At 39.5% G+C, this 22,401-nt stretch overlaps 1 protein-coding gene across 4 annotated transcripts in view; it reads right to left on the bottom strand.

Annotated features, from left to right (window-relative positions):
- MSRB3 (methionine sulfoxide reductase B3) overlaps nucleotides 1-22,401 on the bottom strand; it is a 174,567-nt gene that overhangs the window by 5,918 nt on the left and 146,248 nt on the right. For all 4 annotated transcript variants that reach the window (XM_047866397.1, XM_047866398.1, XM_047866396.1 and 1 more), the window contains one exon: nucleotides 5,462-5,559. In XM_047866397.1, coding sequence (XP_047722353.1) covers nucleotides 5,462-5,559 — 98 coding nt within the window. The remainder of the gene's footprint in view (nucleotides 1-5,461; nucleotides 5,560-22,401) is intronic.

The following is a 22,401-nucleotide window of genomic DNA, read 5'->3' as shown; positions in this document are numbered from 1 at the left end:
AAACATGGCCAGGAGGTCGTTTATACCTGCGCCACGACGTACCTGCCCGCTCGGATGCCTGAAAGGCTGCAGCGCCATTTGTCTGCAGGAAGCCTAACCACACAGCGCCATTTCTGCTTTCTCCCAGGTACACCCAGTCTCCCATAGAAGGGTATGAGCCGGTTTCTTTCAAAAGTGCCTGAGGCCCGAAGTTCCTCCCTGAGGGGAGCGCACATGGAGCCCATTCTTTCCAGCTTCTACCCCTGGCCGAAGGCTGGAATGATGAATGGAAGTTGTCAGTGATGCATTGTTTCTTTAGCCGCCTTCGAGCTCTGCCTCCCCATCCCCAGCCAACTGGCAATGTGTTGGGATCTCAGCACACCTGGTTGTAACTGAAACAAACCCAATGAAGAAATCTGTGAAACCTGCTGTTAATGATTTATTTCAGGGTAAAATCTTTAGTGTGCATTTTGAAAGTTGTTTTAAAATGGTTATGCATTTATTTTATAGGTAAAATACAAACTACAACTGAATAGTGTAGCTCGCATTCTGAAAAACACAGGAGATAACTGTTCAAAAGAAAAATTTCAAATTCCCAAAGGAATCCTTTATCACCTAAGCCTCCCACTCAGAAAAGCTGGCAACTAAAGAACCTGGGGAGAGCCAAGGCAAAGGGGACCCCACCACACACACACACACACACACACACACACACACACACACACACACAAAGGGAACATCAAATTTAACATAATTCCTTAAAATCTGATCGCAACTCCCAATCGTGTGCATAAGAAACACAAAAAGTGCATTCAACACAGTTTACATATTTGCGCACCGATGTATTTCCAACTGTCCTAGAGGGTTTTCTCCTAGCTATTCCTAGGATGTTTGGGGCTTTATTATTGTCATTTTCTCTTAAGTGTTTGATCTACAAGATGAAGCAGTTTCAAAGCAGGGCTTTTACACTTGGGCACATGGGGCAGGATGAGAAGGAGAAAAGAGTTTAGAAGAAAAGCAATTTACTTTGCCAGTAGTATCCTGTTTTCTCCCACCGTTATTGAAGACACTTGTGTGTAAGTAGGGCTCTTTTCCTCTGTGCTTGTGATATTAATCTTTTGCCAAGGAAATGATTGTGAAGTCACCAGTTTAGCATTATGATTTTACTGAAAGATCAAGAAAAAGAGAGATGGGCTGTGAGTCTGAAACCCTATTGTAACACATGGGTATCTTTAATCATCATCAATATAGGAGTTGTCATCTGCAAAAGATTAATAAGGCTTGGGGTTTTACCAAAAACTGTTTAACTTTCGAAAAATACTCTGTATTGGTGGATATTTACCTTTCTGTGGCTTTGGCTGCCTTAGAACAAATTAAGGATGATCGAAAACAAACTTAAGGGACTCTACCATAGATTCCAGCAGTAATAGCAGCAGTCATAAATGGAGTCCAACGTAGGTAAACTCCAGGAATCTGAAGGCTTCCTTAAAGATGATTACGAAAAGTTCGGTGATTTACTGGTCTCCCATTTGCTGCACATGTAGAATTTGGGTCTAAAGAAGGGAGAATTCCCCAAGTGTCACCAGGAGGGACTTACTCCTCTGCACTACAGCTTAAAGCATGCAACTCTTACCTCTTTGCGCTGAATTTAAACTCCTGACAAAGCACTGCTTAACAGGCTGGGGGTGGAGGACTAGGGAGAAACTGTCAAACAATTATTCATAGTAGTCAGTGAAACTGGGATAGACACAACATATTTTATCACTAGCTGAAAAATGTAAATTCAGTAACACTTTTAAGAATTCTTTAAAACTGAAAATTTTCTGAAAATTGCCACAGCAAGGAAGAAGAGACACATGCCCACTAAAACGTGCAGATTTAAGACAAAGACCCTCTTTGAAAGAGACAACTAGAATATAATTCAGTAGGTAGAATAGTAAAAGAAAACAAATATGGTTGCAACAAAAATCAGAATGTAACCAGGCAACCTATTTCCTCCACAAGCAGGAATCCTAACTAACAGAAGGCACTGAAGAATCTCTACCACCTTTGCTTGTTTTCTGCTCTGTTAACTTAAAGATCAGGCAGTGTGCTAGGTTTCTTACGGAGCGATTCTTTTAGAAGGGCCTGACTGCAAGGTTTCTCTGAAAAGTGATGACAGTACTGAATCAATCTTAACTTTCCCAGTAAAATCTTACTAAGATATTATTACCAAAGAGGTCAACGGGACACACGGAAAAACTATAGCGTGGTATAAAAAGTTATGGCTCCCAGCATGTTTACAATTCCTACCCATATATGTAAGGCCTGATTCACTGCATAGCAAGATCCATATCACAATTTTAAAAAAACAAAAGAAAGAAGAAGAATCCTAAGTACTAAGGTTAGAATTAGGGGCCAATAAACCAAAAAAAAAAAAAAAAAAAAAAAAAAAAAAAAAAAGCCATATTGCCAAGCAAGCAGGTTAAGCATACTGGTTTTTGCCCATGGAATCTCAGTCCATTTGTATAACATGGCAGTAAGACCGTCTTCTTGTGAACCACATCAGTGAATTCAGTTCAGAGTAAGGACCAGCCACGTGAACTCAAAATGTAACAAGAATTTTAGAAAGAGGAGAAGCAAATCAGATAGGTTTCCTACAACACTTCCCCCAACAATGATGGGAAGAGTGTGAGTAGGGGGAAAGGCTATGTAAACTGAAAGAACAGAAAGTTTAAGAAAAGATAATCTGATAATGAAAACTATCGATAAGAATGAGAAACTAGGAAGTAAAATACAAGTGGTTACTCTGGTACGGACACCATTAAATCAGTTACTTTTTTCCAAGCCAAGATAAAAAGGATGAAGGAGAAAATGGAAAAGAAAAATACTAAGTAAAAAGGTAGAACAAAAAGAAAATAAATGTGTGAATGAAACACACATTAAAAGAAAGACACCCAGCACACTTGAATTCAGTGAGCTATTACTGCACTCGTGAGGCAGACATCTCCCACTCTGCCCACATAGAGAAGAATCAGGCAAAAATATCATTCTTTAGTGCTGGAAGCCGATTATTTTCTCCATGAAACTTACTTCCCAAAGCACGTAGTTTTACACATGGCTTAACAGAACAAATTTCCCTCCCTCTTCCCTTCAAGTCTAAGACTTTAAGAAAGAATCAAACATTTTCCAAATATGAGAAGTAAAAGCAGTGAGTAAAGAAGCCGAAAGGAAGAGCTAGCTCCGTGTCAGTTCCTCACCCGCTAGGAAAGGACCCAAAGGTACAGTGACAGTCACCGATGCCTTTGACCGAAGGGCTGGGAGCTGGGCCTGGAGGGGCTTAATATTTTTTATTAATGTTGACTGATTTGGGCGGTTTGTAGGTTTCATCTGTCTTTGGTCACTGTAGAACAGATTCATAATGTTTTTTTCTTGACCAGTACTAATATTATCTCTGTGGTTGGCACGGAGAAAGGAGGAAGTTTTTCTAACTGTGAATTTTAAGAATTAGTCACAGAGACATTAGAGAATAGGGCATAAGGAAAGTTACTATCTTATGCCTCACTTCTTCTGTGTCTTTTTTTACTTGGTTTTCATAGGACTCAATGTTTGAAAGTGGGTTCTGAGGAAAAAGGAGAGTAGCAGTCCCATAACAGCCTTTAAGGTAGCTTAAAACAACAACAACAACAACAACAACAACAACAACAACAACTGTGAGTCTTACAGGAGGTTTATTAAGTGCTACATATACCTAAGTTATACATTACTATATACCATCCTATCCAGTGCCTTTTTTGTCGAATATTTCGGAATCCTGGAGAAATAATCATAATTAGTTTTTGTGGCCGTTATAAACACATCAATTAAAATTCAATTGAATTCAAAACTGAGTTGAATTAAACTGACTGCTGGAGATCACAGAATTTTTTTTTTTTTAATGTGACTCTTTCTGTCTGGCCTATCTACCTGTATACCTCTCTCCCTGCCTGCCTGTCTAAGCACCATAGAGCCCTGGAGCTAGATGCCCAGATCTGAGTCTCAGTTCTGCCACTTAAATCTATGTAGATTTACACCAGCATAACTGTCCTCTTTGTGCCTCAGTTTTCTCAACTTCAAATGTAAGAAAGAATAAGAGTATCTACTTCACAAGGTTATTGTGAGCATTAACCAGGGCAGCTTTTAAAAACGCCGACAGGCAGGCCTCACACAAGCCAACTAAACTAGAATCTCTGGGGGTAAGACCCAGGATCAGAAAGTTCCACTATCTCCCTCAGAGACTTATATCTTAGAAATAAGAGTGAGCTGAAAATATGACTTAGATAAAATATGAAGTCTGCTTTTCAAGGGAGAGAGTGGTCTTCATAGAAGACAGTAAACTTGCCAGCTTTATTTTTTTAAAAAAAAGAAAGTACAAATTCATCAGAGGGTTAGGTTCTAACCAGTCTCCCTCCCTGCTCGGTAGTAAATATGCCACCTACTCCCTAAAACCCTTGTGCTTGATGAAGGGGGTTAAAGGGCAGGTAGATGAATGTCGAGGGAGGCCCACGTGGCAATCGCTTTGCTATTTCAGCTGCCTGATGGTGCCCCCTTTACCTCTGATATGCACAACAGACATCCCCCAACAAAATACTAGGTAGTACCAATGAATTTCAGTGCCACAGTACTCAGACTTTACATTTCACTTATTTAAAGCAGACTAGAACAGTACTTTCTACTCTAGAGAAGAATGGTCAGTTTCTTCTATTCTGTGTACAGACGGTCCTGGCTATGTCTCTGGGTTTAAATACAAAATACTCTATGAGTTCAAGTCCCTTGATTGTGAGAGATTAACTATTTTTGCCTCCTCAACACATGCTCGTTTTCTCCCTTATAGCCAGTCTTAATCTGCGTAGAGAAGAGTGATAGGAACTAATTAGAACACCCTTGGGAAATGAAGAGAGGTCTATCTACTAAGAGAAGCAGAGAAGGCATGACCTTATCACGTATCCTCGCTCTGGCTTCTTACAGCCTACCACGGAACTTCCTCTTCCCACTGCCATTCCCCAACCTCCCACCTCTCACCCACACAGGGAAAGCTGTTTCTGGGGTCTTTACTGACCACGTTTGGATCATTACCGTTAGAGGTATTACAACTGAATGGGTGCACAGAACTGCAGGGAGAGGGCTATTACCTAACATCAGATTATATAAAGCCACATAGTGAAATCTTCATAATAGCCCATTTCCCACTGCACTGAGTCAACTGAAGACGATTTTCCCTAACAGTGTTTTGGGGTTTTTTTTAAATAGGGTTGAAGCCAATGACTGGCATTTAACTGGACTTGCTAAACACCTGAAGACCGAGATATCATTAAGACGTTGTAGAGACTTCATTGCGCTCCTCTGTCGGTGTTGTGATCGGTCACTTGGCCTCAGTTGCTACATTTAGCACAACCAGGGGTCCTGAAAGTGTTTTCAGTGCAGAGTGGACAGCATACTGGCTTTTCAGGTGGGGTTAACTGACCTGAGAGCAGCTTGTTTCCACCCTGTGCATCCCGTAGGAAAAGTCATCCGTGAACGTGATTGCGTCAGAACTGATCACATCATGGAAGGAAGGCCAACCTGGGGCAGAGCAGCACGAGAGCAAAACAGAGAAGAGAGATACACAGCCTTGGGTTAGAATACAGTTTTAAAGAATTACTGTGCAAAAAAAGACAACCTTTAGTATATGAATCATGCTGAACTTTTTCAACCTGAAAAAAAAAAAGTCAAAAGCTGAAGGATAACGTATTTCATAAGAGTGCAACTATTTTTTAAGAATAACCTTTTCCTCACATTCAGATTACAGTTGCATTGGGATTTTATGTTTCAAGACGCATTCTTAGCCCATCCAGTAGTTTTTCAGAGCATTCCTGAATTTATAAAGCTGTCTCTTGCCACTTTGTCTTGTCTCTCTTCTTCAGAGTCACTGGGCACTCATGATGGGTCTTACGGAGTGACATTTTCCAAAACACAATCCAATTGTTCTGGCTGTTAACTTTTGGACTATTCCATGCCTTTTTAGGAAGCATGCTTTTTTATTTTTTTTATTTTTATTTATTTATTTTTTTTTTTTCAACGTTTATTTATTTTTGGGACAGAGAGAGACAGAGCATGAACGGGGGAGGGGCAGAGAGAGAGGGAGACACAGAATCGGAAACAGGCTCCAGGCTCTGAGCCATCAGCCCAGAGCCCGACGCGGGGCTCGAACTCCCGGACCGCGAGATCGTGACCTGGCTGAAGTCGGACGTTTAACCGACTGTGCCACCCAGGCGCCCCAGGAAGCATGCTTTTTTAGTAGTTAGTTTGTATGGTTAAAATATTTACAAAATGGTATTCCACAGTTTCCATCTTTATCTAATTTCTTGGGACAGGGGTATCTGGAAATCACAGCTTCTACCTATTTTATGGGCAAGAGGCTTGCTCACTTCCTAGAAAAAAGTCAGAGAGCAGTGTTCTTCCGGCATCTCTAGGGTGCATCTTCTCTCAAATAGCATCTCGTTCCAATTTTCATTTATTCTCATGATTTTTAACATATGCACACTGCTTTAAGAAACTCAGTGATAAGGGCCTTCAGATTGTACAAATGTTTATGAGTGTACAGTCAGGATTTTTATGTTCAGTACCTATAGGCCTGTTTTTACATATTTCCAGAAAATTTGTCTGGAGTTACTGAGCTGAAGCCCAAAGTGATGGAAGAGGTGCGATGTTGCTGAACTGCTGGCACATTGTTTTTTTCTCTTTCAGAAGCCAAATTTATTCCTGCAGAAAGGAGGAGGCGCTTTAAAAACACGGTGCTTTGTGTTAATACACCAACTGAACGAAAACAGAATGCAGACTTCAACAATATGATTTCCAGTTTCAAACAAAACAAATTAGCTCAGGCCAAGTTTTTATAAGAAGCTCCCCCCAAGCTCCCCATCCCCCACCATACAACAGTACAGCTTTCACGGTTGGTGCTGGGTTTAACAGCACCAACACTTTCCAATTCCGTGATCTGAGTTCAAGATTGCTGCAACTCACCAGAAAAACCTTAACTCTGCACGCCTCAGAAAGCCATTATGCCAAGACACATCAGTCAGGACAACTTTTTCTTCCTGTTCTCTAAATTCTAAAGAGAATCTCAACTCACTCCAGGCTATGGGTTTTGGTTTATAATGACTACTGGACACCTTTTAAGTCTTCTTCTTGTTCAATGGCAGAGGTGCCAATAGCTAGCAACGAGAGGTTTAAAGGCGGTGTTTGAAGACATTGGGAAATAACTTAGCTGTGAAAAGAAAGAAGGGAACATTCTACGTTTTTTAACCTCCCAGGCTACATACCACTCATTCGACCGCAGTTTTATGGCAACTAATATCGTGGAGGGACATACTTGATTCAGTGGGAAACAGATAAAGAGTTAGCAATGTTGTTGTCGCGAATTTACCATAAAGCTACCCCCAACACACATGCATTTTCCTATTTCTAGGATTCAAAGTAGGCCTGGAGAAATGTACATAAAATATATACACTTCCCCCTCCCAAGTTACCTCTTCAGTTTTTAAAATGTTTATTCAATTTTGAGACACAGAGAGAGAGAGAGAGAGAGAGAGAGAGAGAGAGCACACCAGTGGGGCAGGGGCAGAGAGAGGAGGAGACAGAGGATCTGAAGCGGGCTCTGTGCTGACAGCAGAGAGTCCGATGTGGGGTTCGAACTCACAAACTGTGAGATCATGACCTGAGCCGAAGTTGGACGCTTAACTGACTGAGCTATCCAGGTGCCCCGCCTCTTCATCTTATATACACTTATCTTCTTCTACTGATCATACTGGATTTTTGACGTATTTGTTTTCATGCTTTCCTCTCTGACTAGGTGGTGAACACTTAGAAGGCAGAGTCTGTACAAATAAGAAAATGGGGTGAATATTTATGGTACATTACAGAGTCCCACAGGAGAGAGAAAATATAGTCACGTTCCTTTTTTACAGGCTAGATTAAGAAATAAGAATGCTGTTTTTTCAGTGGAGTACACAACTTGGCTCAAACATCATAATTAAGCCTCTCTTTACAGGTAGAGGGAGCTTATTATTTATTTAGGATGGTAAATCCATGAAGATCATCTAGGTCACTGGCTTAAACAGAAGTTTTTGTGGGTAGAGGCGGGAGAGGGAGCAGAAGGACACGGGACTTGCCGATAGTGGCAGGGGCCAAAGCTAGAATCTGTGTATTCTGACTCTGGTCCAGGGTTCTCTTCTCATGTTCCACTTTCTTCATCCACAAAAGGCCAAGACATCATTCACTTCAATACTCCAACAGGAAGGAGGCTGCAGGTTTTAAGACTGGATGGTAGTTACGTTGTGCCACTCAGGAGCTTCTAGGTTGAAGTGGATAATGAATGCACCCTACACAACACCGATTCTGTCACTAACAACCAAACTGTTCCAAGAGTAAGTCCAAGAATAATGACATAAATGTGTAACCTAGTTTGGGACATGGGTAACTTTTTATTCATTTATCTAAAACAACTGCAAATACTTAGAAGCTCACTTTATGTAATAATATTGAGAAAGCTGTCGATCCTATTTGGGGTTTCTTAATTCTAATTCTTTCCTAACAACTGTGAATCATTGCCTATTAAAATTTCGGAGAGGGAAAGGAACTGCTTTTGAATGAATGAGCTATTAAACCACACAGCTATACATTTTGTCTCCATGAATTAAATATTTATAGAATTTTCCAGAAAACCGTATTCAAGATTAGACAAGGATGAGGTATAGTGACACAGAGTAGAGGCTCTCAAAAGATTTCAGTGTTTCTGGGAAAACTGTTGACACCTGAATAGTGTACTAATTATTTCTCATGGCATTGTTTAAACATCAGAAGAGACATTAAAAAAACCAAACAAAAAATTTTTTTTTCAAAACTCCCCAAAATTCAGTGTCTCTTTGCGCTGGAGAAGAAATGCAGTTTTCAAGATGGAACATTTGATACGTCATTCAAATCTTCATTAGTGGAGACTGACAAGGGCAACTATGTTGAAGACTATAAATAACCCAGTGTGGCGGAACACATTTCAAAAGAGAATCATGGCCAAGTTCATTAAGGTCAACACAGGAGAACACTGAATTCTTTCGCTAGGTCTCCCAGAAAAAGCGGAGCTCTACAGAAGGAGAATCCATCAGAAAAGTAAGTCCTTATTGACAATCAAACTAAGAAGGACCTTTACCCAAGAATAAATTGTCTCACGGCAGAGAAGCCACAGAGATGACAGCACTTTGAAAGCGGAATTCCCTCATCATGTGAAAGTATTTAAAGGAGGAACTCTTCACTGCTGCAAAAATCCTCAAAGGAAACCCTGCCCCCACTCCTAATAATAAGGAAAGTGCTTCAAAGGGTGATAGGCAAGACTGAAGCAATCTGGGTCTTGTTGAGAAAATTATCTTGAGCAAAAGGGGGAGGGGGGTGTGTTTATGTCAGTTTTGACATTAAAGAAAGATCATCCATTCTCCTTTCTCTAGGATTTCCCTTTTGGTCTTCTCATCTAACAAAACATTATTTGTTTTGGATGCATTCCATGCACTTTTTACAAGAACAGTCATTTGAAAACCTGTATAAACAGTTGGTTCGCCCCACCCCCAACACATCCCTTTGTTTCTATTTGATGAGGTTGGATTCGGGTGTATTGTCATTTTATTTCTAAAAGTATACACTGTACTTTTTAGATATTAGCCTGTTATCACCAGGAACGTCCTCTATTCAATAAATAGATTCTCCCCTCAAAGACTTCTCGCCTCCAGACAGCATACAGATACAAGTACCACAACTAAATCAGCCAAGGCGGTCTGTAGGCAGTCCTGCTTCAGTGTGACCCAGCCAGCAGGCCACATTAATCTGCAGGCATAACTTCACAGTACTGGCATAATAGGAAGCAAATCCAGGATATGTTCATTTACATCTCAAATAGAAGAGCAAGGGATTCAGTTTAATGGAAGATCCTTGGGGCTTGCTACCATCTACATTAGTATGGATTTTTTTTTTTTAAGACTGCAGTAAAAAGAAGTTTTCCTTCAGACTCAGAATGTGGCTCACCGAAGCTGCTCAGAGTCTACTTGAACCCATCCCTGAATAGTGACATATCTTTCCACAGTGGTGTTCTACTGACGAGCTGTAAGCGTTTTGTTCTAACTGCCTCCTGAGAAAAGCTTTCTCATCGCTCCATGCCAACCTTTTCCTCCTCCCTTTCAAAAATCTTTGAAACGAGTTGTCAAAACCAGCAACACACTATGAACAAGTTGAAGCCAACCCCATCTGTACCACGTCTAGAAAATGGGGTCCTCCTACCTCTACTCTTAATTTAACAAGGATTACTATACAGCTGCCGTGTTCCCCGTATCTTCCCCCAATCCTCAAACAAAAATGAGAAACCTCAGTAAGTTAGCTGCATGACCCAGCAACAGAACACAACAGAAACTACCCATGACCAAGAATTCATTACACTGAAATGTAATTCCAAATATTTTATTATCTTCAAGTGCAAAATCAGCTTGGACACAATAAATCTCAGCTGGGCTTAGATGATGTTTTAATAATGATAAGTATTTGAGGGGCGCCTGGGTGGCTCAGTCGGTTAAGCGGCCGACTTCGGCTCAGGTCATGATCTCGCGGTCCGTGAGTTTGAGCCCTGCGTCGGGCTCTGTGCTGACAGCTCAGAGCCTGGAGCCTGTTTCGGATTCTGTGTCTCCCTCTCTCTCTGCCCCTCCCCCGTTCATGCTCTGTCTCTCTCTGTCTTAAAAATAAATAAACGTTAAAAAAATTTTTTAAAAAATGCCTCTTTAAAAAAAATGATAAATATTTGAGCATGGTTTTGGTGAGACACAGCAGACACTTACAGATCTGTATTTTTCTGTATGTACCGATTCCCACAGCTCTATAATTCTAGGACCATATTTCAGAATTTGTAGCTTTTAGTATCTCTGAAGCCAGAATCTGTTAACCTCACTGACCACGACTTCCCTAATTAGCTACCTCAAGCCAAATGATACAACTCTCTATGAAGACGCCCTGCTATCGAGAATCGTTTGAAGTTTAGAGTTCTGATTCTTGCCCAGCTATTCACTTCAATTGACACGTCAAACGTTAACTTCTATCTCATCTTTAAATATTGGTTCTCTATTTCCCCTCAAAGACCGAAAAGTTTAAGTAGTAGTCGACCAAATATATGTATGCAGTAGAATATCAAATAGTGCAAGGTGACTCGTAGTGAAATATTCCCTTTCAATTCGCCCCACCCCTGCGAACAACCATGTTTAACAGGTGTTAGGTTTAATTCTAAAAAATAAGCTTATGCTGCTACCTTAATGCCTTCATTTTCAATCCGTGCTGTCCAATACAGAAGCTACCAGCCACATGTTGCAACTTAAATTTAAATCAATTAAGATTAAATAAAATTTCAGTTTTCCAGTCATGCTAGCCATATTTCAAGTGTTCAACAGTTACATGTCGTTAACATGGCTACTACACTGGACAACACAGGTACAGAAGTAGAACATTTCCAACCTCATTTCCACAGATATAGAAATTCCCACCATTGGACAGGGCTATTTTGACATTAAAAATTGATTCCCTCCTGTCAATGATGAAGATAGAGTATTCATACTTCCACCAATCTCCCCTCCCTTCCCCCTTGCAATTTTTGATAGGTGTATTATTTTTAATTCTTTTAAAACTTTGCTTAATGTCTTCCTCTTGAACTAGAATGTAAGTTCAATAAGAGCAGAGAATTTGTCAGTTTTGTCCACCCACGTATTGCCAATCACCTAAAACGGCGCCTGTGACATAAAAGGTGTTCCAAAACTATCTGACAGATGAACAAATGAACGCGTGACTATCCTACAGCTTAGTATCGTTTGACTCTTCACTCTCTAAGATGGCCTTAGCCCACTGACCCTCCTACCTTTTCCTCCCCATTCCAATGCTCAGCCGTAATGAAGTCTTCTATGCTTTTCTATAGATTGGTTCTGAGAGTTGAAAACTAGTAAACAGTGTTAGTATTATTATGGCTATATACGTGGTGCTTACTGCACAACTAAAGAGTGCTGGGATTAGATCCCCTTCTCCAACGATCCAACTGGCATAACCCCAGGCTGCCTAAAGTCAGACAGATTTCCCTTCTTTTATACTGCATCACTACTAAAAGGCATGTCACGTTTTCTTTTCTTTTTCGTTTGGACCATGACTTTCCTACACAATTGTACAAATTTGCTCTATAATTCAATATTTTAACTTTCAAATTTTAATTAGAAATATTCCAACCATGCAACCATATGCAAAAATATTTAGGATATATAGGCATCCATGTTTAACAGATTATTAACTACCCAAATTTAACAGACAATATTTTTTCTGTATTTGCTTCAGCTTTTTCTCTTTTTCTAACAAACTAAAATGTTACAGTTACAGCCAGATCTGCCTCCAGCCTTCTCCTCTACCCTTACACTTGCTGGTGCCCCAGAGTTAATTGTTTACGTACCATTCCCACACTTCCTTTGATTCATTTTCTACATATGTCTATATTCATAAACAATATACAATGTTTTAAATTTTTAAAAAGCCACATGAATGGCACTGCATCATAGGTATCTTTTGGCCACATATTTTTTTCACATTATTCCTGGTCTCTAGTTTTGGTTTTCTGGTCTTTTTTTTTTTTTTAAACAACATCATCTTCTTATTTTATAAGTGAAAGATTTCAAATACCTCTGTGAATATGAATCAGAGAATTGTTGTAATTTTGGTGTTTCTATTATTCTCTAAAATATCTCTGCTTCCTCTGGGGGCATTTGTTCTCTTTTTCTTGGTTTTTGCCTTTCTTGCTATTGGTTTTCTTCGTTCGACCGTTTCTATTTAAGAATGGAGGTCTGGGTCAGTTGTCCCATGCAGCGGACATACTCTTCTTCTGCTATCAGGTACAGTACAGGTTTGTTTCCTGACTAGCTCTTAGCCCTGAACAGAAAAGCTGATGGGGAGCTCTGGGGACACTGTTGTCTCTTGCTGAGGGACAAGGGTATGTCCCAGAGTTCCCTGAATACCTATCTGGGGAATGGCTCACTCTGGAGCGCAACACCTCACGAGCAGTCCCAACTCTCCCAGACAGGCTGTTTAATATCTTTAGAGAGCGGTCTTCCAGGTTTGTTTGTTTGTTTTCCCCCCTGTGGGTAATTGATGATCTGCCATTCCAACTATGGAAGTGAGAAAGCTGTAAAACTGGTCTAGCTGTTCTTTAGACTTTCAGGTAAACACTTGTCGTCAGCCCCCCATTTTGCTCTTGACAATTTGTTCTTGACTCTGAGCCTCTCCGTAATTCTGCTGGGCACCTGGGCCGTAAGTCCTGTACGTATTTTGGGCTGCTGCTTTCTTTAATCAGTCATGCCCAATAATGCATTGCCAGCCATTTTTTTCTTGGAAAAAATTGGTTAAAATTTTTGTCTGCTCAACACCCCACCCCTACTCCGATTCTCTTTGCAGTGGGGTTCTTCTTCTTTTATGCCTCCTCCTCCTCTTTCTTCGTCTTTTCCTTAGGCTCACTCTATAGGGTTCTCCTGGGAGAGAGGGTAACGAACATGTATGCTCAGTCTATCATCTTGAACAAGAAGCCAAGATTTCTTTTTAATAAACTGCAGATTTTGGTCTCTTGATCTAATATTTTATGGGGAGAAGCAACAGATTTCAGGCATCATAATTTTTCTACTAACCACCATTATATTATTTTTTGCCTTACTGATAAAACCCAAAATCAATGTAAGGTTTAGCAGCTTTAACTGGCTCAGACTTGACGCTGGCTACAAAGTGATTCTGGACTCCTTGCATGAGAGGATGACGTCTGCAATGCCCTCTGAGTTAGAACTGCAGCAGGCCAGGACCGTCTCGTCCTGGAGCTGGTTCGGTGGAAAAAACTTTATAGAACACTATTCAACTCTACACTTGGTCGTTCCTTATGGTGTGAGGATGTATTCTATTTCCGCCCTCTTGCCACTGCAAATATAAAGACAAGTATCCCCCTATGTGCTGATGACATGATTTTATTACTGCAAACAAGCAGTGAGTCTCAAGAGGCAAACTATTCTAGTCAAGAAAATGGTTCAGCAGCAATTAGGACAAAAAGAAAACCGGCGTTTTTGGCAAACATTCCCCCATGCTTCATTCAGCTTTATTAAGCAGTACCTCAAATAAAAATAATACTTAAAACACTTCTCTTGAAAAACAGGAAGTTTAGAATACAAAAAATAGCATAGATCTACAGATTCTAAAAATTCATGAAGAGGGGCGCCTGGGTGGCGCAGTCGGTTAAGCGTCCGACTTCAGCCAGGTCACGATCTCGCGGTCCGTGAGTTCGAGCCCAGCGTCAGGCTCTGGGCTGATGGCTCAGAGCCTGGAGCCTGTTCCCGATTCTGTGTCTCCCTCTCTCTGCCCCTCCCCCGTTCATGCTCTGTCTCTCTGTCCCAAAAATAAATAAACGTTGAAAAAAAAATTTTTTTTTAAAAATTCACGAAGATACAAAATGCTCAAATGCATTTTCAAGCATTCATTTTATTTTGGTTATTGATTGCCTTGCTTTTTCATCTTGTCAAGTAACCCTGTTATGTAGTTCTAAGTGGCAGTGGCATTTTGAATGTCAGGAACATGTTAAATGGCATGATGCCTGGGTCACCTGAAACAGTCTAGTAACATAAGCAGACTAATACTTTAGGAAGATGGTTCTGGAAGCAGACTGAGGGTGGGGGTAAGAAGGCGAAAACAGGTACATCAAATGCAAGACTGTGGGGGAACAGAAGCGATGAAGCTCTAAATGAAAGCATTTGCGATGGGACTGGAGAGCAGGTGAGAAATTATGGAGAGATTAAGAGACCACAATTCACTGATTTGGGTGGTACCTGCTGGGGAGTGAAGGAGAAGAGTAGGGTCGAATTACTACTAGGTTTCCTGCTTGTATGACTAGCTGGATCATGCTAGTCATACATGTTCCAGGGAAAACAAGAAAATCAGTTTAGTGTGGAACTATCTAGGAGGCTTAGGGAGATGTGGGCTCAGAAGTGAGACCCTGGCTAAAGATACAGATGTGAAAGTCATCAGAGCACAGAAGACAGTAAGGTTATGGATGAGGATATGCAGGAGGCAATAAGGGAGAGCGAGACAGGTATGTGAAAGGTGAACTGAGGAATAAGAGTCAGTGAAGGAAAATGAAAGAGAGCATTTCAAGAAATAGGAGGAGGACAAGGGAACCAGGACAGAGTCAGATAAGGGAAAACTGTTTCAAGTTGGAGGACAGTCGCCAATGACATAATCTACTGAAAGGACAAGTCGAATAAGATCAGGGAGGAGACTGCTGAATTCAACAATTAGGAAGTCTGGTGGACTTTAGGCAGAGCCATTTCAACGCACTGACAGAAGCCCAACTCTGTTGGGCTGAAAATCTTATGTGAAGTGGGGCACCTAAACAAAGCTGCTCTTTACAGAGCCTGGCAGGGAAGGAAGGTATGGGAGGTGAACGACTAGCAGGAGAGCATAATGATATACACGTTAACATACTTGGATACTGGGGCTCGATTCCCACCTTTCTGTGTTTTCTAAGGTGTTTAAAATTTCACACTATTTTCTAATGGGATTTTCACAATAAAATGAGTAATATGCTAAAAATCTTAAGCATGACTCAAATGCTCTTTAGGATATTGAACAGAAGCCATATATGAAGAAAGACTAAAATAAAATTCCACCTCCGGGATCTTTTTTATCTTTAGTTTATTTTTAAGTGGTTTGTTGCTGCTGTTCCTAATATCTTTCAATCTACCAAACTGAGAGTGATGAGTGTAGTTTTTAAATGGCTATGATAATCTGTTTTGCCTTTGGGCACACAGTAGGTACTCAACAAATATGATTAAACACAGGAATCCAGAACTTTAACGCTAGGTCAAGTTCTCCTGCCAAACATGTTCACAGCACCCAATATTTTCAAAGCATGTATCACGGTTTGTAATTACTTATTTAAATAAATATGGGTAACTTTTGATTAATGCCTGCTTCTTTCCCCAAGCTCCGTGAGACCATGATTGCTGTTTTTTGTTTACTTATTTGTTTGCTACTATATCTTCAACACTTCACTCATAAAAATGTTTGCTCAATGAATTAATAAAGAATGTATCATATTTCATTACTTAACAACAAAACTGGACTTTATTAAAAGATCATCACTTAGTTTATAGATACACCTATCTCTAGGCCAATCAAAGAAATTTTTTTAAAAAGGCAAAGAATTTCTACTACTTGGCTTTAGGCAATTTTTTACAAATATCAAATTTAACATCTTGTTTATTTTCCTACCAAAAATACTGTCTTTCTTCAAACTGATTATCAGTAACTTCTTATGTAGAAACCACATAGTCTTATCAATCATAATCATGTTGGGCATTTGAATCTCTTGAAGGACAAGATGACCAAAGACTGTCAAGAACACTGAGGTGTCCTTTGGGCAGTGTGAACATCTGGTATCTATTCTCTCTGGAGATTAATAATGTAGCTGTACTGCAGCAGGCTTGACTAATTCCTTTGAGCCCCGCACAGCATTTTGAAATAGTTCCAAACACACAAGATCTCTAATTGGTACGGATTTCATCCGCAGTTTTCTTGCAATCTCAAAATGTCTCAGAAACTCCTAAGCAGGAATTGACAGGGGCAAGCTTCTCTGTTTCCCTTTGAGGAGGCAGCTATTAATAATTTTTTTTCAGGTTCAATAAAATTACTGAACTCAAACCATTTCAACCAAAAAGCTGAGGAAGGGGACTTTATTTTCCCTGGCCTGAACACTGTCTCTTGCTACTTTAAATCATAGTTAATGTTTTAAAAAGTGTATCTTACACATAAGGCAGTTGTAGACTTTTAGCATCAAAGGATCTGAGCAACATCACATGTAACGACCTGGCCTTTGGCTATAATTTCTAAGTGCCATTAAAAAATGTCTCTCAAACTGGTTTTAAATTTAGTGTTGACCTAGTAACCTTGATCTAAAAACATTCAACTTTAGATGATTATTTTATTTTGCTTCCAAAAGCTCTTCAGTCCAGTGAGGCATCCATTAGGAAGCTTCACAGAGAGTTGAGTTTGCTCAGAATTTATTGGCTACATCGAACAGGAAGATGGTGATTTGGGTTGCTCGCTGAGTGAAGATTATTTACTGTGCTTCACTGACCTTAAGAATGCCAGGAGGGATATAGGACGGGGAAATTCAAAGAAATAACAGATTCTATTCTCAGCGACATGCAACCCAGACTAAAAGTGAAATAATGTTCCATTCAACTGCAGTCCTGAATTAGGTCTATTCACTACATAGCATCATTTGGGACTGTAAAACTATTACTTACATTCTTTAGTTGAGTACCTATCAAGATTTTCAAATAATTTCTTTCTTACATACATGTGCCTGATAAAAAAAATGTTAGATTAACTCTTCTGAGAGACTTGCCTTGAAATTCTTTTACTTATCTAATTTTCCTCCTGATATTTTTCTCTGACTGAAACCTCTCTAAATTTTGGAATAGACTTTAGATTGTTATTCTATGATATACTTCTAAGTACTACAATCTGAATAAAATACTTCCTTGTTTTCATAAATGTATGATCCTTCACTGGTCTACGTCACCTTTTTATGATGCATCAAAACTTAGTTCACCTACTACAATTTAAATTTCTGACAACCCATCCTGAAAAAAATATTTTGATTACTAATATTTTGATTATTAAGATTACTAAGGAAAGCTTTTAAACACATATATTTTAGAACAAAATAATTGTTTATACAACAAAAGATGTTTTGCCCTTGTAGCAGACACATGGCCAAGTTTAAGAAATTAAACACTGTATATTCTCTAGCATGTTAAAATTTTTAAATAAATTACATCAAAAAGGCACGAAGCAAACTACATCAAACCAAGGCATACTCTGATAACTACATGTTCTTTTTAAAGTCCTTTAGGGAAAACTTGCCGACACTCAATCCTCATTATTCTGCTCTTCTTTTTCATACATTTAATCACATTCTAATACACTATAACTTACTGTTTACATTTCCTGTTGTTGTTTATTGTCTGTATTCTCCCAACCAGAATGAAAGCTTCAAGGGGGCAGAGAATTCTTTTGTTCCTGATGCATTTGAAGCTCCCAGAAGGATGCCTAGTTACTCTGGAAATCTGGGATTTAAAACTAATCCTTGGTTTTGTCTTAAAAGACACAGTCACAAAAGTCTTTGTTACAGAATTACTTATAGAATCTCTAGGTCACTTACTAGTATTTAATGATAATTTTGGCACCTGGCTGACAGTTTTCTCTCTACCGAAAATTCCTACCTACATTCTAACCCACTTAATACCCCTTATAGCAACAGCTCTTTGAGCCCCTCAGAGAGGTGAAACTAAACTATTCTATGTAGCCAAGGTCCTGTACCAAGCAAGACCCATGGGTACAAGTGGTCTTTGTAATTTGAAAGTCTCAATGGCTTTGCTTCTGACCACAGGCAAGCTTAATGCATTAAAAATTAGATGTGATCACATGAAGAAAGTTGAACTTCAGATGGATGAAATTGGTTAAAGTGGTATCGTACTGCATAGATATTTTAATTTGGCCCTGGACAACCATAACAAAAAACAAATGAGAAAAATTCCATAAAGGTCTAAGCACATCCATAGTATGTACCATGGCCTATAGGTTGACATATTATTCTGTCAGTTGTGCAATAATACTCAAGTCTTGCTCCTCTAAACCACTTGTTGTTTTAAAAAAAAAATTTTAACATTTACTTATTTTTGAGAGAGACAGAGAGCGAGCGAGCATGAGCCGGGGAGGGGCAGAGAGAGAGAGAGGGAGACACAGAATCTGAAGCAGGCTCCAGGCTCTGAGCTGTCAGCACAGAACAGGACGTGGGGTTTGAACCCACGAACCGTGAGATCGTGACCTGAACCAAAGTCCGATGCTCAACCCACTGAGCCACCCAGGCACCCCTCGACTACTGGTAAATGAAGCAAGGTGCAGGTACAAGATTTAGCTACTTAGTACTGAGTAGGCACTAAATAAATGTTAGCTGAAAAAGTGAACCAAATTGAAGCTGAAGAAAATATTAACAGAAGCTATGAAAATGGTATCACGCTACATCAACTTCTGTATTGCAGACATTTTTGACAAAGATCACCTCTCAAGCATTTATTGTTCTTTCATCACTACAGACCAGAGTATAGCACTCAATGGGTTACTATCTCTTGATAATATGTCATGGACACCTATGCAATTTCTTTGGTCTTTTCTAGTTTGAATAGCGTAAGATTGCGGAAGGCATGGTCAGCATCCATAAACAGAAAGCACCCTGGCACTGTTGCAGCAGCAAATAGTCTCCTTTTATTGAGATCCTTGGCCTCCTTTCAGTATAACAAAAATTTTTTAAAGTCTCAATCATGTATTATTAAAATCATGGTCTTAAAAGCGAGGTGAAAATTAAATTATATTTCCCATATTAGAAAACTCCCTTCAGGGGCGCCTGGGTGGCGCAGTCGGTTGAGTGTCCGACTTCAGCCAGGTCACGATCTCGCGGTCCGTGAGTTCGAGCCCCGCGTCAGGCTCTGGGCTGATGGCTCAGAGCCTGGAGCCTGTTTCCGATTCTGTGTCTCCCTCTCTCTCTGCCCCTCCCCCATTCATGCTCTGTCTCTCTCTGTCCCAAAAAAAAAATAAAATAAACGTTGAAAAAAAAAATTTTTTTTTAAAAATTAAAAAAAGAAAACTCCCTTCAGAAAAATCCCTTAAGGGGAATTTTGCCAAAATCTAGCGCTATACAAAAGACTTTTAAAAAGCATGTACTTTGACTTAAGGTGTAAATCAAGAGCCAACGTAATAGCTGTTTGCTCTTTAACAGTTTTCTTTCTGTGCATGTTTGTTTGTAATGTGTCTCCCATACAAATAATTTTTACCTCTCACTTGCTCTGAACTTAATGTTCAGTTCCAGGTATTGCCCTGAGTGTCTGGCTTACAAGATATCTTAATGCCATTAGTCTTTCAATGCCTCGCTGCTTAGCTCCCATTGCTTTTGAAAAATGTCACACACACATTTTATTAACCATATATAAATGCATAAATGGGAATATATCATATGTACTTTAAGTGCAACTGTTTCTCCGTATTTTCTTTGCTCCTTTCCGCATCCTTCAGGAAAGCTTATGGTAACAACTTAATAAGGGTTCTACCACATTTTTTCCATGTTCTATTAGCCTCACAAAATCATAGGTATCCACACACACATAAATGTAAATGTTCTAGTAGCTGCATAATATTCCACTGTGCAACCATCCCCCAAATGACAGGAATGACCTTGTGTCCAATTATTTTCCTCTGTGAAACATACAACCTTGCATATATGCTCCTATCTCTGGTAGAGTTTTTCTTCCTATGGCATAGATTCTTAGGAATAGGATTGCTATGTCAAAAGATAAATGCATTTTTATGTTTAGTAAATGTTTCTAGATGGCTTTCCAAAACAAATATAGTTAAATACCTTTTTCTCCATACCCTCCATCAAAAATAGGTGTTGCAGCTTTTTATTTAAAGTTTATTTATTTATTTTTGAGAGAGAGAGAGAGAGGGAGAGGGAGCAGAGGAGGGGCAGAGGGATGGAGAGAGAGAATCCCAAGTAGGCTCCATGCTGTCAGCAGCAGAGTTCCACATGGGGCTTCAACCCACAAACCATGAGATCATGACCTAAGCCAAGATCAAGAGTTGGGCGCTCAACCAACTGGACCACCCAGGCCCTGCAGGTGTTGCAGCTTTGAAAAACTTCCAGGAAATTATTGCCAGTGGCTCATTTAAGCAAAATTTATATTTCAGTGACTATCTGTAAGATAGCTAACTTTTATTGGGGGGGGAGGGTCGGAGGGAGAGAGGGACAGAGCGAGAGAGAGAGAAAGAGACAGAGAGAGAGAGAGAGAGAGAGAGAGAGAGAGAGAGAGAGAGAGAGAATCCCAAGTAGGCTCAATGCTCACCTCAAAGCACGATACAGGGCTCCCTCCCATGACTCTGGGATCATGACCTGAGCCCAAATCAAGAGTCGGATGCTCAACCGACTGAGCCACCCAGATGCCCCAAGGTAGCCAAGTTTTAATGCTTGTTGGCTATTTGCTTTTCTGAGACTTACATCTTCATATTCTTTGCCCTTTTTCCTACTGGGTTATTTATTGTTGTTATTTTTCTTTGCAATTGAATTGGTAACCATTCTTTGTATATTGCAGATGTTAATTAGTGGCCTCTGCATTACAGCTACCCTTTTATATCTGTTGTTTCTGTACTGACTTTATGATTTTTTTTAGTCAAGTATGTCTATCCCTTTCTTTTGTGCTTTCTGGTCTCCTAGCTCAGTAATTAAGAGCTCCCTGCCTCTGGACTATACACATGGTATCTTATATTTTGTGCAGGATTTTTGTTTTGTTTTGCATTTAGATCTCAATTCATCTGCAATATCTTTCTGTATATGAAATAATATTTCAATTTTATCTCCTTCCAAATGCAAGAGCAACGGGATCATCAACAATATTTAAACTGTCCATCCTTGACTGAATTGAAATACTATGTTTAACTGATATTTATTTACATATTCTCTAGTTTACTCCACTAATCTATTTATCTATTGCTATACAAATATAATTTTATTATTATGGCTTCACAACATGTTCTTATATTAGGAAAAGCAAGTATCTACTTACTGGTTTTCTTTTTCATAAACATTTCTGTTTGTTTTCGTTTTGTTTTGTTTTCCTTAAATGGGTTCATTGTAAGTTAATCGGGGTTCTTTTTTGATCTTTAAAAAAATCATCTTTAATTCGCTTTTTCTTTCCACAATTGTTTAATGTTTTCTATTTCATTAACTTCAGCTTTTATCTTTATTCCATCTTCCTAGAGTTTTTATTGTTTCTTTTATAAAGTTCCTTTATTTTTCGGGGCGCCTGGGTGGCACAGTCGGTTAAGCGTCCGACTTCAGCCAGGTCACGATCTCGCGGTCCGTGGGTTCGAGCCCCGCGTCGGGCTCTGGGCTGATGGCTCAGAGCCTGGAGCCTGTTTCCGATTCTGTGTCTCCCTCTCTCTCTGCCCCTCCCCCGTTCATGCTCTGTCTCTCTCTGTCCAAAAAATAAATAAACGTTGAAAAAAAAAAAAAAATTTTATAAAGTTCCTTTATTTTTCATCTTTTTTTCCCTTTAATAACAAAGGTATGCAAGGCTATAAATTTTCCTCTAAATATAATGTTCAGTGTCTCCCACAGAGTTAGATATTTACTGCTAATTTCATTGGATTATTATAAAAATATGGCCTCTGCTTTCTAAAATTTATTAAATTTAATAATACTTATTAATATTTTCTTTGTGACCAAGT

Source organism: Prionailurus viverrinus, chromosome B4 (genome assembly GCF_022837055.1).
Source record: "Prionailurus viverrinus isolate Anna chromosome B4, UM_Priviv_1.0, whole genome shotgun sequence".
NCBI lineage: Eukaryota > Metazoa > Chordata > Mammalia > Carnivora > Felidae > Prionailurus > Prionailurus viverrinus.
Note: the sequence above shows the minus strand (reverse complement) of the source record. Positions and strands in the feature narration are given on the sequence as shown.